General features: G+C 43.3%; 2 protein-coding genes across 2 annotated transcripts in view; one reads left to right on the forward strand and one right to left on the reverse strand.

Moving 5' to 3' along the window:
• Positions 1-10084, reverse strand: part of LOC309332068 (ovostatin-like) — a 58368-nt gene extending 48284 nt beyond the window's left edge. Inside the window, exons 1-7 of the mRNA XM_081844786.1 lie at positions 9985-10084; positions 9021-9204; positions 5710-5866; positions 4504-4556; positions 3370-3390; positions 1709-1877; positions 158-242 (exon numbers count right to left, since the gene is read on the reverse strand). Coding sequence (XP_081700912.1) covers positions 158-242; positions 1709-1877; positions 3370-3390; positions 4504-4556; positions 5710-5866; positions 9021-9204; positions 9985-10052 — 737 coding nt within the window. The 5' untranslated portion in view covers positions 10053-10084. The remainder of the gene's footprint in view (positions 1-157; positions 243-1708; positions 1878-3369; positions 3391-4503; positions 4557-5709; positions 5867-9020; positions 9205-9984) is intronic.
• The window catches only part of AICDA (activation induced cytidine deaminase), a gene marked incomplete at its 3' end in the record, with an annotated part of 147154 nt that overhangs the window by 105493 nt on the left and 24022 nt on the right, over positions 1-17639 (forward strand). The gene's annotated exons all lie outside the window — the stretch shown is intronic.

Here is a 17639-nt window from a genome sequence, read left to right on the forward strand (position 1 = left end):
ACGTGTGGGCCAGGAAAGAGTACATGGCTTTGAGACTGCAAGTAGGGAATTTTTAATAATTGCCTGGCATTTTCAAAGGCAGTGTTGTGCCTTAGCCCCAGTAGATCAGCCTCCACCACTAAAAACGTCTACTTCAGCCATTGGGTCCAATACTTACAAGCCACACACCTTCACAACGAAATCTGGATTCTCCACAGAGACTGTTTTCGGTGCGCTGATAGTGATGTCAAACAGTGGTAATACTGAAGAGTGAAAAAGACACATTCAAACATATATTCCGGAGGAACAGTTTGCGATTTTGAACACTTTGGCACATTGGTGTAGCATGGGGCCATGGCCCTGGGCACTTTTTTTGAGGGGGCACGACTAAGCACCCCCATGACAGGCTCTCTCATTGGAGCTTTGCTCCGGCACGAAAGGGAGCTGCAGAGACAATTTCCTCTCGCGATGGCCCAACGCTGCAGCTCCACTCCTGGGTCAGATCAGACCTGAGGGCAGAGAGGAGGAGGAGAGTCGGCAGCTGCTTCCCCACCCCCCTCTTCGGCTGCACTGTGGCGCATGAATGTGCCGCCCCTTGCAAGGTGAGCTGCGGCAGGCTCCCTCCATGTGCTGTTCCTCATGCGCGCACACACATACCCCAGGGCACTGTTCGTACAGGTATATGCTCCACCAGTGATTTGGCATGTGTGTGAGGCAAAGTTTGAGGCTTGTCTGGTCAGCCTTTTCCTCAACTGACCCACCTTCTGAGACAGACCATCCTCACACTTCCCCGACGATTATCAGCACTGAGAATTATTATTTAAAATATATTTTATACTGCTTTAAAATGGGAAAACCTTCTAAAGGTAATTTATGTCATTTGCACTGAGAATTGTCTAAGAGAATGTTGATACTTTTATAAGGAAACGGCATTGTAAACGAATGGTTGACTCTCACTGAACGATTTGTTTTACCATTTCATTTCGTAATTGCATTTTAGGTGGTTTACTAAAATGTCAGGTTTATTTAATAGGTTTGTTTACCAGCAAATACATACAACTCCAGCTTTGATAAGTATGTGTTTGCCTTTGAACATTTTGTGTGTTGTATGTGACTTTTCTGAAAATCCAAGTTGCTACATTTTTATACAGTGGTGCCTCGCAAGACGAAATTAATTCGTTCCGCAAGTTTTTTCTTCTTGCGAGTTTTTCGTCTTGCGAAGCACGGTTTCCCATAGGAATGCATTGAAAATCAATCAATGCGTTCCTATGGAGACCGCTTGCCAGGCTGGCGGTGCTGAGAAGGGCTTTTCTCCCCACCGCAAGTCTTCAGGACAGCCATCCGAAGCCTGGCGGCGGGAGCAGGTCTCTCCGCCCCACCGCCAGCCTTCGGAGCAGCCTTCCGAAGGCTGGCGGCGGGAGGAGGTCTCTCCGCCCCACCGCCAGCCTTCGGAGGAGGTCCGAGGACAGTGGAGAAGACGCGCTGCGCTTCCCCGCTGTCCCGGAGATTTCCCTATGGGCTTTCGTCTTGCGAAGGAAGCCCATAGGGAAATTCGTTTTGCGAAGCGCCTCCAAAACGGAAAACCCTTTCGTCTAGCGGGTTTTCCGTCTTGTGAGGCGTTCGTCTTGCGGGGCACCACTGTACCAGGCCAGAAAATTAAGGACCTTCATCTTCCAGCAAGTCCTAATTGTTTTCTGAACCTTAGAAAATAACAGGTACATATGTTTACCATATTCCTTGACAGAGTATATATGAGAGGTCTTAGCTCCCGACTGACTCTGCACGATGATTTCATAGTCTCCCAGAATTGGCTCCGAAATTATTGAGAATGAGAGCTGAACAATAGAGATCTCAGACGTTACGTTTCTCCACTGGAATATCTGGTTCCTCTGGGGATCCTAGAAGTGCAGAATAAAGGCACATTAAGGCAAGAAGCCAAAGAGTCAACTCAGGTTGCTTAGTTTCAGGAAGAACTAGATTAGCAGTCAGCAGGTAGCAGTCAACACTAGCCCAAATCTGAAGGCTATCAACATAGAGGCAAAAAAAGTTTGTGAGTTGACAGGACTGACTGTCCCTGCCCTCTACTTCCTCTAGGTCAGGGGTCAGCAAACTTTTTGTAGGGGGCTGGACTATATTTTTTTGGGGGAAATAATGAACAAATTCCTATGCTCCACAAATAACCCAAAGATGCATTTTAAATAAAAGCACACATTCTACTCATGTAAAAACACGCTGATTCCCAGACCGTCCGCGGGCCAGATTTAGAAGGCGATTGGGCCAGATCCTCCGGGCCTTAGTTTGCCTACCCATGCTCTAGGTCTCCTTCTCTGCCAGATGTTTCCCAAGCAGCCTCAAATTACATCGGGGCACCTGTCATCTCTGTTCCGCCCTACGCATTGCCATGTGTGTCCTTGGAGCTGCTCTCTGTCACAGGCTCTCCTTGCTCACTAAAGCATGTTTCTTCTTCAGCATTCAACCATTTCTCCCTCTATTCTTCCTCTGACCCACCTCAGCGCCCCACCACCAATCCTAGGGCTCTGAGTGTTCCTCCTCTGCAGCTTCCCTTAGGGTTCCCCCGCTGGTACCCCCACCACTCCTCATCATCTAGCCAGTCCCTGACAGGGGCTGCTAGCCTGGGGCATTGCACAGGAGCCAGCCCTGGCACCAAGTACCTTCTCTTCTTCCACTCCTAAACTCCCATCCTAGTCCTTTGCCTCTCACACAAAGATAGATGTGGATTGTGCCTTAAGCCCAGCCAAACTGCACTTTTCCATTTCCTTACAGAAGTTTGCCAATTGCTTTATTCCCTGGTGCAGGTGAATATTGCAAATAATCAGTTTCAAGCTCAATAGAGTCTGAGAAGTGGGGTTGGGACTCACCCATCTCCTGGATCCAGCAAGTGTTAAATATAAGCTACCCATCACCTGGGTGATGGGCCATTAAGAGAACAAAGAAAAGGAGGCTCTGTGCTACACAACAAATGAGTGGCACCTTTCTCCACCTCTTAGATAGGAGAACAAAGCCTGAGTTTCTGAGCAGTTTGCTGTGATGATGCAAAGCAGTGAGAGGAGGTTCAGAGAGCAATGTCTGAGTTCTGTTTGAATCCAAGGCTGTGGCTAAGGGAGAAGCAAGACCCTTTGGCGGTGTTGAAGCTGTGAACCCTTTGTATACATGTGTAAATAAGCCATCTATCATAAAGACACCACAACCTCTACTGTGCCTCATTTCCTAAAGGAAACATGAATCCTGGGTAAGCATGCCTGGAACCCCTGGAATCTCACACTGCTCAGAGACTGGGGTGCAACAATTGGGCTTGCAACAATACAATACAATACAATACAATACAATACAATACAATACAATACAATACAATACAGATAAGACTCTTACCTGAATGGTGACCAAAGGATACTGAAAGAGATGAATGTGAAGAGAATGTTAGTGTTTGAAAAATATTTTAAATGTCAGCAGCTTTTCAGAGTTGAGCATCAAAACTCCTAATCAACAAATGTTTAAAGGGATGATTTGAACCCTGAATGAAAAATAGCGCAGTTTTGCTCTGTTAAATATATGAGGCAGCATTGCTTATATCCCAGTGATGGTGGAACAAAATAAGGGAATATGTTTCAGGCAATGAGCAAGATTAGAAACAAGCCTTCTTTTAGTATTTGCAGCCAAAACGCTGCAATATTGTGCATTTTGTCCATATGGATGAACAAAAATATATCACGTGAATATGCTTGCTAGCAGACAGCCATAGACAGTTTTCCTGTCCTTCAAGGCAGACTGCCTTTTCCCCAATGAATGGCCAAACCTGAGGACATCATTAATCAGAACAGAGGTAAAAGAAATTCTAGATTTTCACAAATCAGCCTGTCTGCATTGGTAACATGTACTAAACTATTGTTGTCTGCGTATGTTGTAGATTTGCTGCTTTGATAAATTTGCAAAGAATGCAGATAATTGCTGTTAAAACAGCTGCTAAGGCTTCTATACGTCTTAAATGGATAACTAAAACGTTATCGTATCCCTTTGTTCCATGGCTAAACTTTCCATTCCATCTACCACAAGTTTAATTTATTTACTGACTTTCTAACAATGACCAGAGTTGCTTCATTTCCTAGAAAGAGTATTCAGAATCATTCACAGACACAATAGGTATGTTCAGTCCATTTGCAGGAACCTTAGTGGAGAACATTAGCTTTTAACTTCAAAGCAAAAATGCTGCATGTGTGCTAAGCACTTATTAGTAGGCCAAATTGCATAGACAGCTTCTTTGAAACTGTTTACTTTGGTCTGATTCAATCTCATTTGGAGTTACGTGCATAGACTACTATTTAGGAGCAGACCAAGCAAACACCGGACCAAAAAGTTTTGCCTCAGACTCTGCGTGTTTATTTGGGTGTTAAGCTATGGTTATGGGTTGTGCATCTGCTTTTTTTAAAAGCGGATGAGATGGTTCACAAAGACTTTAATATAAACCAGGAGCATTTTGGAAATTCTTCCTCCTGACCATATACTTACAGTTTGAGGATCAGGTTGAAAACTGGTATTTAGAGAAACAATTCGGAAGAGCACTGTGGAAGGGAAAAGGAAAAGACTGTGAGAGAAATTCACTTGCTCTCCCACTAGCTAACAGCAAGTTTTTATCATTCTGGGAAACTGCAATCCAGGGAAAAAAGAGATCAAGTGGATCCATTTGGACATGAAAAACCTGCATTCAAATTCCACCTCAGCCCTACAGTAAAGGTTGACTCAGATTACCAGCTCTATTCACCATGGTTTGTGAAGTGGGTTGAGTTTGAAATGTGGGTTATTATACCTAATACCTAAGTAGTTTAGCCTTTCTAGGTTTCCTCCTTGCATTCCCAACCCAGTATACAGCCTGTACTAATCTGTTGCAGCAGTGGTGTACTTGTGGCTCTAAAATTTCTGCAGCACCCTGTATGATGCTAAAATTCAGTGCTCCTCCCTCTGCCTCTTCCCCTCCATTCTATAGGATTGTGGTGGTGCTGAGTAGTGCCACATGGGTCACACTAACCTAACACTGCCTATGGTAGCAAATTTATGGACATGTCAGCAGTCAGACCACATTTCAGTACATTTCCAAGCATAATTCAAAGTGTTGGTGCTGACCTGGAAATCCCTATATGGCCTCGGTCCAGTATTCCTGAAGGAGCATCTCCATCCCCATCTTTCAGCCCGGACACTGAGGTCCAGCTCTGAGGGCCTTCTGGCGATTCCCTCACTGCAAGAAGTGCGGTTACAGGGAACCAGGCAGAGGGCCTTCTTGGTAGTGGCGCCCGCCCTGTGGAGCGCCCTCCCATCAGATGTCAAGGAAATAAACAACTACCTGACTTTTAGAAAACATCTGAAGGCAGCCCTGTTTAGGGAAGTTTTTAATGTTTGATTTTTTATCATGTTTTTAATATGTTGGGAGCCGCCCAGAGTGGCTAGGGAGGCCCAGCCAGATGAGCAGGGTATAAGTAAATTATATGATGATGATGATGATGATGATGATGTGGTATCCATAATTCCCCCCTCCACAAATTTGTCCCAGAAAAAGTAGCCTCTTGGCTTTCCAGACCAGGGTCTGCTGCTGAACATGCAGTTCTTGCCACAACTCCCCATATTTACAGCATTTAGACTATTCATGATGAGTCTGGGAAGGGCTGCAAAACACTTTTTACACATTGCTGTAGAAGAGATAATGCCGTGACCATCACTTACCTTCCTGTCCAGGTTTGTAGATGGGTTTGTCAGTCTGAACAAAAACAACGCTGCCTTTGTTCTGAATGGCCACAACCCTCCTCTCTGTCACATTGACGGTGGCGCCTTTGAGAGAGATGGTGATGTAAGCCACAGGGTTGGAAGTGGCCTCAGGGGCCTGTGAGGGAAGAAAGCAAGTGATTCCAGCACCTGTAGTTGCCTTCCGTGCATCTCACAGCTACATGGCTTACCCGTCTGGTAATGTGATAGGAATTTTGAGGTCTTAGATATATGGTAATGTCCATAAGTGTACCAACCAAGCACGTACATAGATCAGCACAGTAAGACCGACCTGGAACCATTTTGATTCCTAAACTGAGCAAATGTTTTCTCTGCAAGGTCAAAGTGGGAAACCTCCCATTGTCTCTTTCCTCACAAATCCTGTCTTAAGGACACATTTAAGATATGAATAGGGTGTGAGCCTGTGACCTGGCCCAGGAACTAAGTATTTATCATTACAAAAGACTAGCCAGGCTCCCCAGGAAATCTAATCAAGTAACCTGCCAGACAGGAGATAAACAACCACAGGAGAAAAACAACATTCAAATTTCTGTTTTAAGACCGCATTTTCTGCGATGTAGGTATGATGTATCTGGGGGTGGTCTTGATCTACAGGGTGGCAATTTCAAAAGTCTTTATAAGGCCTTGCGCACCATTTTTCTGGGTTCCTCTTCTCTCCTGCGGGTGAGGGGAGCACCCTGTTGCAACAGATCAATAAAGATCAAGCTTACTAGCTGCTTTGCTTCTCAATATTCTCTGGTTGGCCTCTGTTATTCTCTCCTACCAATAGGGAACCTGTGTAAAGACTCTATATGGGCTCTTGGATACCCCATAAGGGAAAAGGGCAATTTTTGTTTACAACAGTAAACATATGTGATAGAACAGATAATAAACTTGATGTTAGCCAAAGTAAGTTCTTATCAGTTTAATATCGGATATGTTATCTATTTGGGGACTTAATTTCCCCCATGCTGCCTTGTGGAATAGATGGGGCTCATCAATCTGGGAAGTTAGCCCATTTAGGAAAAGGAAAACTGATCCTAAGCATTCCCTGCCTTGCAGGATATCTTTGGGAGCAGAAAAGGCTAAAGAGTAAACCCTTCACAAATCTGGAATGGAGTTGGATGCTGCCTTGAACACTTTCTTCCGGCAACTTCTGCAGCCAGGCTGGTGCCAAACGTATCACTCTGATTTCCTTGGGACCTTATCAGCAAAGGTAAAGAGGGGGTCTGGTTGTCTGGGCAACCCAGGACCTCCCTACACACTGCCCAGGCTTGTGTCTCAGAGAGATCACTTCAGTGCTGCTAATGCAGCAAAAACAACACAGGAGGCAGCAGTTGTTACGAGTTGCTGGTCTCTGCAACCACAGCAGGTGCTGTGATTCTCTAGCAGTTTGACTTCACCTCCAGAGATGCAGTCCATTGTCTCGAGTCAGACAAAAAACCTGAGTATGAGCATGTAAACAAGGCAAATTGTTGGATTCTCTTTTCTCTGAACACATGTTGAAAGCCTAATGAAAAATGTCTACAGGAATGCATGAGTTGTTCCAATTAAAAGCACAATTCTATTTGCACTGTATTTTGAGCTACAAGGGGACACGGGTGGCGCTATGGGTTAAACCACAGAGCCTAGGACTTGCCGATCAGAAGGTCGGTGGTTCGAATCCCCGCGACGGGGTGTGCTCCTGTTGCTCGGTCCCTGCTCCTGCCAACCTAGCAGTTCGAAAGCACCTCAAGTAAATAAATAGGTACCGCTCTGGAGGGAAGGTAAACAGAGTTTCCATGCGCTGCTCTGGTTCTCCAGAAGTGGCTTAGTCATGCTGGCCACATGACCCGGAAGCTGTACGCCGGCTCCCTCGGCCAGTAAAGCGAGATGAGCGCCACAACCCCAGAGTCGGTCACAACTGGACCTAATGGTCAGGGGTCCCTTTACCTTTACCTTGAGCTACAAGATAGATAATGCTCTGAAATTGGCAGACTGACCAACTTAACTGGCTGCCCTGTTTCTGATGGTAGGGTGATGTAGCACCATGGCGAAGTAGCAGGTGAGAGTTGGGAAGTTCTCAGTTGAGCAGTCCCTGATAGGGACCTTTATTTAGTAGTGTGAGGCTTCCCGCCTCTGCACTATGTCTGCCATAGGAAGATAAGAATATTTTGAATAACAAACTATTCCAAAGGGTTATTGCAAAGACAGCATTTAAAATGCTTCACGTGCATTCTCAGCTAATAATTATTTTATTGTTATAAGACTCCCCTTCTCATCCCAGAACCTCTCTTCTAATTCCTGTGTGCCAGATGCCAAACTTAGCAAAGTGTTTAAAACACAGGCCAAGCCATTCAGGAAATCACCTAGAGAAATGGGCCATTAAAAGAGGGGGGAAAGAGGTGGTGGACCAATTATTTTTGTATTCATTCTATCTATCTATCTATCTATCTATCTATCTATCTATCTATCTATCTCTCTCTCTCTCTCTCTCTCTCTCTCTCTCTATCGATCATCTATCTATATCTATCTATCATCTATCTATCATCTATCTATCTATCTATCTATCTATCTATCTATCATCTATCATCTATCTATTTATTTATTATCTTTATATACCACCCCTCATCAAAAGATCTCAGGATTGTTCACAGAATAAAAATAAGACAAGAAGGCAAAAGATATGCCAGCCCCACTCCAGGCTCTGGGTAGTTAGCAGAAGATAATGCCAGAGTTTTTAGGAGAGAGTTTCAGAAGGGAGAGAATTTGCCCAATGTGAGTGGGGGAGGGAGGTGCCAGTGTAAAAACACTGCAAACTGAAGAGGGGCTGAGGATCAGAGCACGATGTGGGCTAGCAACTTGACTCCAAAGCGGCTGGAATGGGAGAAACAGAATTTGCTTGAAAGTCATTGCTTGGAACCCCTCCATCGTAAGCTGAGGTTGTATATATGTGTAAATAAACCATGTATCATAATGACACCACAGCTTCTGCTGTGCCTCATTTCCAAAAGGGAATGCAAACCATGAGTAAGCATCTGGAATACCTGGAATCTCGCATTGCTTGGAGATTGGGGGGGGGCAGTTAACAATATTTTCTGCTCTTTCCCAGGCCTCCTATCCCTTCTTGCTCCTCTTCCCTATCCTATTTTGTAATTTCAACATCCTTACAGGGTTGGGCTAGATGACCCTTGGTGTCCCTTCCACCTCTACAAGTCTATGGTGGTCCCCTTTCCCTTTTTCCTCTCCGTTCATGTCTCTTTCTAATTGTCACGGAGGCTAGAAATACTTACCAGAAAGTAGCTGCATTTGAAGAAGTTTTCCCCTCGCACAACTTCTTGGAAAACAGTTACATTACGCCTCTCGTATTCCAGAAAGACACTCAGGTTTACAGTCTCATTGAGATTGAAAAGTTGCACACAGGCTGTATTTGCAGAGTCACTATGCAGTACTGAAGGTACTACTAGGAGATACTGCCTGTGAAATCCCAAAAGAGCAGCTGTATTAGTTTGTACCAGCAAAAGCAACTCATGGCACATGAAAAGCTCATCCTTTAGCTATTTGGCAGAAAGCCTGCTTTCAGATGCATGAGGAAAGTTACTATGCCGTTAGGCAATACTGGCCGAGAAGAACTATGAGTTAATTATAAAATTCAGTAATTATTATTCACAGACAATTAGGAACAAATGTAATCTGGTTCATTCAGGCTACTGTACCTGTAATACCTTTACAGGTAAGGGAATTTTGTCAAGTGAAACTTGTCACACAGGAGACATTCTGTACAACTGCTGGCCACTTGACACCGACAAAAGCTTGACAACACTTTGACATAAAATCGTGCTGTTCTTATTGTAATCATTGGTATATTTTCAACAGATTTTATACATGTATAAAATGTATAATGTATATAGTTCTAGTTTTATCAGTGCTTCATGGTATTTTTCTACCTTTTCAGCGGTTCTTGTTTTTATCTGTAAGCCGTCTTTACATTGGGGGGAAAGGCGGGGCATAAATCAATAATACATATATTTTAAAACTCCCTACAGTTAGACTTTCACACCTTGCTCTTATTAACCTTGCCTTGTTAATATCTGGAGAAAAGTTATGACGACTCTCTATTCATCTTAGCTGGAAATGTCAGCCTGACCAAAGGCATGGAAGTTCATAAACATCAGATAAAAGCAGCATTGTGCTAAACAAAGAAGCTAATCACAGTAAACTAATAAATATTAAAAGAAGGTGCTGGTTATAACTTACAACGTTGCCTCCTGTGCAGCACCAAAATGGAATATGAGAATACCCAGAACAAACTGCAGCCCCAACATGGCCCTGAATGATTAGAGAGCTGGAGCTCTGTTGAGGATGACCACAATGTTGCAATCTCCACAATGGAAAAGCAAGTTCTGCCTTTGTCTCCCTGGCTGCATTTGGAGGCCAGAGCTTTATAAACCCAGCAAGGACATGTGAAAGAGCCACACGTCCACCCCCTGACACTCCTCAGAACCTATCAGAAAAAAGGTGAACTTTCTGCCACCCAGCTGTATCTGGTTGTGGCTATCTAAATATCTTCTGTGACCTAGTACAGGGAAATTGGGCCATCCTCCTTAATCTGATGCAAGAAAGTAAAAAATAACAAAGCCAGAAAAAGCCTGTCGTGGTTACTTGAATTTGCATTGGCAGTCCCTGCCCTCCAGTTCTGAAGGCATTTATGGAGTCTTAAAAGCTACTTGTCAGAGGTGGATCTGAAGTGGGAAGGAAAGAGTTTATCTTGTTTCGTGTTCATTTTTGTTGTATCAGAAATCTTGGCACAGTGACATTACATAACAGGGCCATTTTGTGACGTCCAGCAGTGCCGGATTTACGTATAAGCGAAACAAGCTATAGCTTAGGGCCCCACTCTCTTGGGGCCCCCCCAAAAAAATGTAAAGGAAAAAAACCTGGATGTACATTTCCAAAATATAAGATAAAAAGCAAATAAAACAAAACCTATATACAGTACAGCAACAGTGTTTTGTGTTGTGTAGGCTCCTATGATGTAAGTAATGGGCCCCGCCTGCTCGTCTGCTCCCTAAAATATCACTGGTTTGCTCATTTCTATATATAGGGTGCCTACATTCTGCATGGACTGGTTGCATGGCAACAGGTGCAAATGGCCTTAAATACCTATTAGGTCCATAAATTACCATATAGCATATATTCAACACAAAAAACAGCGACACTTTGTTGTTGACAAAGGACAGCTGGACATATAATGAGCCCCATTACCTTCAGTAGCTTAGTAAAGGGTAAAGGGACCCCTGACCATTAGGTCCAGTTGTGGCCGACTCTGGGGTTGTGGCGCTCATCTCGCTTTATTGGCCGAGGGAGCCGGCGTACAGCTTCTGGGTCATGTGGCCAGCATGACTAAGCCGCTTCTGGTGAACCAGAGCAGCGCACGGAAACGTCGTTTACCTTTCCGCTGGAGCGGTACCTATTTATCTACTTGCACTTTGACATGCTTTTGAACTGCTAGGTTGGCAGGAGCAGGGACCGAGCAACGGGAGCTCACCCCGTCGTGGGGATTCGAACCGCCAACCTTCTGATCAGCAAGTCCTAGGCTCTGTGGTTTAACCCATAGCGCCCCCCACCCCCGTCCCTAGTGCCACCCTTAAACCTAAATCCAGCCCTGGGTGTGAGGCAATGGGGAAAACTTGCTCCTCTCCCTTGATTCTGTGTTTTGGGTTTTGACTGGCCACTGGCTGGTGCTGTTGGGAAGGAATTGGCTCAACTGGGAAGCCTCAACTGGCTTGAGGTGGCGAGCTTTTCACTTCCCCAAGGCTAAGCACTGCTTGTATTGCAGTTCCAATTTGACACAACTGTGGGCAGGATCTATAGCTTGTGAGGGGACTCCCATAAGGTGGAGTTTTAAGGCCTCAGCCCTAATTCAGTGAGCAGAGGACACCTGCCACACGCTCAGGCTGCAGCAGCCTGCGCCATGTTGGGCCCGAGTTTGTGGAGACCTTCCTCCGGTTGTCCAGCAGGTGGGCTGAGAGAGGTATTGCTCAGGAGGCGGACTTCCTGAATACATGGACCCTTGTTTCACACCACACCAAACTCTGATAACTAAAATAAATTGTAGCCACGTTTCATCCCACAAGTTCTCTCTTTGCAGTCATTGTATCTGAATGTCACACCTAGGTGCACGTGGGACACAAGCCATAGTTGCATATTTCTGTGCTTTTCTGCAGTTTTTGTTGATGACATCATGATACAAATATAGTAAATGATGATGATGATATGTTCGGTTTCCCCATCCTGGGATTAAATGGCAGTATGGGCAAAGGTAGCTGAGGAACATGATTTTTATCTTTATGTGAAACATGTACCTTTACAACAGACACAAGATACATATACAGTGGTACCTCGGGTTAAGAACTTAATTCGTTCCAGAGGTCTGTACTTAGCCTGAAACTGTTATTAACCTGAAGCACCACTTTAGCTAATGGGGCCTCCTGCTGCCGCCGTGCCGCCAGAGCCCTATTTCTGTTCTTATCCTGAAGCAAAGTTCTTAACCTGAAGCACTATTTCTGGGTTAGCGGAGTCTGTAACCTGAAGCATATGTAACCTGAAGTGTATGTAACCCGAGGTACCACTGTATGTGTTATATGCAGTCAAATAATAGAGGTATCATGAGAACCACATTTCAGTGAAATAATGTGTGTATGATGTTGTCTCATTTGAATTTTTCAACACTCTTCAGTTCTTTGGAGATTGGTACCAAACTTTCCTGCTATGCAGCTCTGAAGCAGAATGGTGTGTCTAAGTTTTGCTCAGCGTAAACCCATTGAAATGAAAGAACATGACTAACTTAGGTCCATTAATTTCAATGGGTCTACATGCTGCATAAAACCTAGGGCTTGTCCATACTCCCTCTTGTCCTGCTGGCAAAAACTGCTATTTAGTGCTCAATCAGAGCAAACAGCAAGTTGAGTTTTCTGCAGCTTGCCATTGGTTCCAAATTAGAGCTAAAAAGTGGGTTTCTCCTGAGAAATGTGCAGAACAGGGGGGAAACTGCTTGGACCCTATCTTTTTAGGCACAGGACAAGCAGAAATGTGGATGAGCCAATAATCTATTGTTTATCTGCAGGGACAGTTTCCCAGGAAAAGAATTGTTCAACTGGTTCAGCTGAGCAAATATAAACCCACTTTATTGTCAGTTAAATGCGTGGGAGGGGATTTCACCCATCCTTCCCTGACAAATATCTTAGCAAATAATCCTTTTTCACCCTCTCTGAGTTGCTCTGGTTAGTTTTCTTCTTAGCAATATCCACCATTTAAGAATGAGGAAGTTATACCACCTTGTTTACTCAACAAGAAGCAATTGACGTGTACTTTTAGTGATGTTATTGGCCTGAATTTGGTAATTCAATATTTTTGCATTCCAGTAGGGATTAGCACCAAATTGTGTTACATCCAGAGGGATCGTTTCTGAATCAACCACGACAACAAATTAAGAAAATTGGCTGCGCTATGAGCCGAATTTCCTCCACTTGTTGTTGGCAAGATGTTTTAGTCAGTGGGAGCCGAGGCTTGGGAAGCAGATTTAGAAAAGCAGTCCCTCTGCCACATTTCTGAGCTGAAAAGGTGAGCTTTCATAATCAGGAACCTGTGGCATTTCAATTGAAATGAGGGAGGGGAGAGAACAATTTCCTGCAACTCTTCTGCTACTTGACTATTTCAGAAGCAGGTGTTCTCGACTTCCGGTCGGCGCCAGCGTTCAATGGCGGTCCTAGCCTCGAGCTCCGAGGCAGGACTGCTCCGTGAGTTCGGGTCTTACCCGCTACGGCAAGCGGGGGACCCCTAAAATCACAGGCGCTGAAGCCTGTGAGCAAGGAGATTCGGTGGGCACCTTTGCGCCCCCCGGTATCGTGAAAGAGCCTTTTCAAAGGCTCCGGAGCGGCATCGGGGCGAGCGCGGTGCTGAGGATCGCTACCCAGCTTGCAGAGTGAAGCCGCGTCACCATTGACGGAGAGCGCCGATTCCTTTCTGAAACTAACGATTGGCAACAACAATACCCGTGAGTAAGAACGGAAAATTAAGGAAACGGGACTTTAAAAATTTAGAAGATTTGGCTGAAAACGGGAAAGGCAAAATTAAGGAAGTCAGCCTCCCGGATCTGCATGAGTAACGGAGCAATGAAAAGACTGAGCTGTACTTAAAAGGAAAGTTACTTTAAACTTTACCAGACCAGACATCGAAAGGATCTCCCCCCTGTAGAGCAGGGGAAGGGGGGGAAACAGAATTAATCTAACCTGTAAAAGAAAGAAAGAGTAATGAACGGGGAAGCTTCTGCTGCCGACACTTCTGGCCAGGCTGCCGGAGCAGTGATTGCCTAGAAAAAGAACTGTCAAATGAGCTGTCAAAAGATAGTGGCTACAAAATAAGATCTATCTGAAACATATTAACGGGACTTTGGTGGATTACAGTTTTAATACCATAAAGTGCTACAAAGTAGGGACTTTTGGTTGGACTTGTGCCTTTGGAACTTTCCGTTTCTTTGTAGCTGTTACCTCTGTTTGGACACAATTTCTCCCTCTAGAGGGCTTCAGTTGCATTACGGTGTATTCAGCGGGATTTTCCACTTGCAACTTTCCTGTGTGAACGACCTTGAGTTATGAGCAACCCGCCAGAAGAAATTTCAACAAGAAGTAAAACAAAGCAGGCTCAAAAACAAGCTCAAAAAAGAGGTTCTATATCAGGAGCAGCAGCTGCACAAGAGAAAACAACAGCAGCATCAATGGATTCAATGACACAGGCTCTGCTCAGAATAAATCAATCTTTAGAAGTACTTACTAAGCAGTCTGTAGAGCTTACTAAACAGTCTACAGAGAACTCTAAGAAACTGACGGAGTTGACAACAAGACTAGACTTGAACACAACGACAATATCATCTAACACAGATTCTATCAACCGTTTAATCCAAGAGACTACGGAAACAAGGAAAATAGCTGAGAGTGCCAGGACCACTGCTGAAGAAACCAAGGGAAAATTTGCGCCTATTGTAAAAAAAGTACATGAACATGATGCAGCTTTAGCCCTATTGGAATTGGAAAGGAAAAGCAAGAACCTGAAACTAAGATTGGTACCAGAAGAGGAAGAGGACAAGCTTGGGGAATTCCTTACAGATAAATTTCAAGATTTCTGGAATGATGAGCTAGATGGAGAGGAAGATGAATTTGTAATAACTACAGCCTTTCGGATTGGCAGGAAGCAAGGCAAGAAACCAAGAGATTGTTTAATCACCCTGAGATCAAAGGAACAAAGAGATAAAATATTGAATTTACATTTCCAGAAGGCCTTGGTCATTAAAAATTCTCAGATACAGATCTTCAAGGATATTCCTAAACACTTTTTGGAGGTTAGAACTCAATTTAAAGAATTAGTTGATCTACTCAAACAGAATAATATCCCATTCAGGTGGGAATTCCCACAAGGGCTGTCCTTCAACTTTAAAGGGAAGAAAATTAAAATAAAAACAAATCAGGATAAAGAACTTTTTCTGGAAAGAAACCTAGAGGATCTTCAGAAAGAAACTGTTAGCGAGAGGGAAATACCGGACATTTCCAACCTATCATTTGGATTGAACCAAGCACCGACCGAGGAGGAACAACAACTTGGTGCAGTCGGTGGAAGAGGTACCCAGTAATAAAAATGTCTCTGCAACTCTTGAGTTGGAATTGTAATGGTCTTAACCATCCCTGAAAAAGGGGTCAAGTGTTTCATATATTGAAGAAAGAACATTTAGATGTAATCTGTTTACAAGAAACCCACATTGCCAGGACACACAGAAAACTCTTAACAAATAAGAGACTAGGATTAGAATTTATTTCATCAGACAGAGTCAAGAAAAGAGGAGTAGTGATTTATGTTAAGGAAAAACTCGAGCCAAAAATGATTTTTAAGGACGAGCAAGGAAGATACCTGGCAGTGGAAATCCAAACTCATGGAGAAAAGATTTTGATTGTTGGAGTTTATGCACCAAATGAGGGGAAGGCTGAATTCTTCAAGAAGTTGCATGAGACTTTAATGGACTTTTTGGACTTTAAAATTATAATGATGGGCGATATGAATGGAGTTGTCTCCACAAACATGGACAAGGCCCAAAGACAAGTTATATCTAATGATGGAAGACTACCAAAGACTTTTTTTGAACTGACTGACACTATGGACTTGATTGACATTTGGAGAACTAGGAACCCTCTGGAAAGGGAGGGGACTTTTTTCTCTGAAGCAAAAATGACATGGACTAGAATCGACCAAATATGGATTTCTAGTAATCTGGCATCAAGGGTTAAAAAAACAGAAATTTGCCCAAAAACCTGCTCCGACCATAATGCCGTGAAAATGGAAATGAAACTGACAACAGCTGGAACCTTTAGATGGAGAATGTATGACACTCTTTTTGGAGATGAAGAAATTTGTAAAAAGGCCCAAAAGACACTTAAAGACTACTTCGAGATTAACCTGAGATCAGATGTCGAAAAAAGAGTAATTTGGGACGCAAGCAAAGCCGTGATGCGTGGCTTCCTAATACAACAGAATTCAATAAAGAGGAAAAAACAGAATGAGAGGAAAGAGAAAATTTGGAACCTAATAAAAGAAGGGGAGAAGAAACTGAGATCTAAGCCTAACTCTCATGAGATTTTAAGAGAAATAAAGTTTCATCAAACACAATATATGGAGCTGATGAATCAGGAAATAGAATGGAAAATAAAACAAATGAGGCAAAAGACTTTTGAGTCAGCAGATAAATGTGGGAAGCTACTGTCATGGCAATTGAAAAAGAGACAAAAGCTGAATACGGTGACATCACTCGAAGTAGATGGGAAGTTTATTAATAAACCAAATGAGATAAGCAATTGTTTTCAAAGTTTTTTTAAGAAATTGTATAAACAAGGGCCAAAAAATGAACAAGAGATAGAAGAATTTATTGAAAAATACGGCCTACCAAAAATTTCAGAAAATAACAGAAGGAGTTTGAATGAGAAAATTACAGATCAAGAAATAGAGAGTGCCATCCAGGATATGCAACTAGGGAAATCACCAGGACCAGATGGACTAACTGCGAGATACTATAAAATATTGAAGGAATGGTTAGTACAACCATTGAAAGAAGTTTGTAACCAAATCTTGGAGGGGAAAAAGGCTCCCGAATCGTGGAAGGAAGCATTCATCTCACTTATACCGAAGACAGAAACTGAGAAACATCAAGTTAAGAACTACCGCCCTATATCACTTCTGAATGTGGATTATAAAATTTTTGCAGACATTTTAGCAAAAAGATTTAAAAAAGTTTTGTTAGAGGAGATTCACAGGGACCAAACAGGCTTTCTACCAGGTAGACAATTGTCAGATAATGTGAGGAACATTATAGACATTTTAGAACTCCTGGAAACTGACATAAATAGAAAAGCTGTGTTGATTTTTGTGGACGCAGAGAAAGCCTTTGACAACATTTGCTGGAGTTTTATGAAGAGGAATCTCCAAGGGATGGGGGTAGGCAAGAACTTTGAAAATGGTATAGGTGCAATATATTCTGAGCAAAAGGCTAAACTAATTGTAAATGGTATGGTCATGGACGAGATTCCAATAGAGAAAGGGACACGACAGGGATGCCCAATATCCCCCCTATTGTTTATATCGGTACTGGAGGTTTTCCTGAACATGATTAGAAGGGACCAGCTGGTTAAAGGAATACAGGTCGGAACTAAACATTATAAGTTAAGAGCATTTGCAGATGATCTAGTTTTGACATTACAACAGCCAGAAGCCAGTACAAAAAGAGTTTTGGAACTAATTGAAATATTTGGTCAAGTAGCAGGTTTCAAATTAAATAAACATAAGACAAAGGTGTTGGAAAAAAATCTAACGAT

This window comes from Podarcis erhardii, assembly GCF_964252035.2.
Source record: "Podarcis erhardii genome assembly, chromosome: 17".
NCBI classification, from domain to species: domain Eukaryota; kingdom Metazoa; phylum Chordata; class Lepidosauria; order Squamata; family Lacertidae; genus Podarcis; species Podarcis erhardii.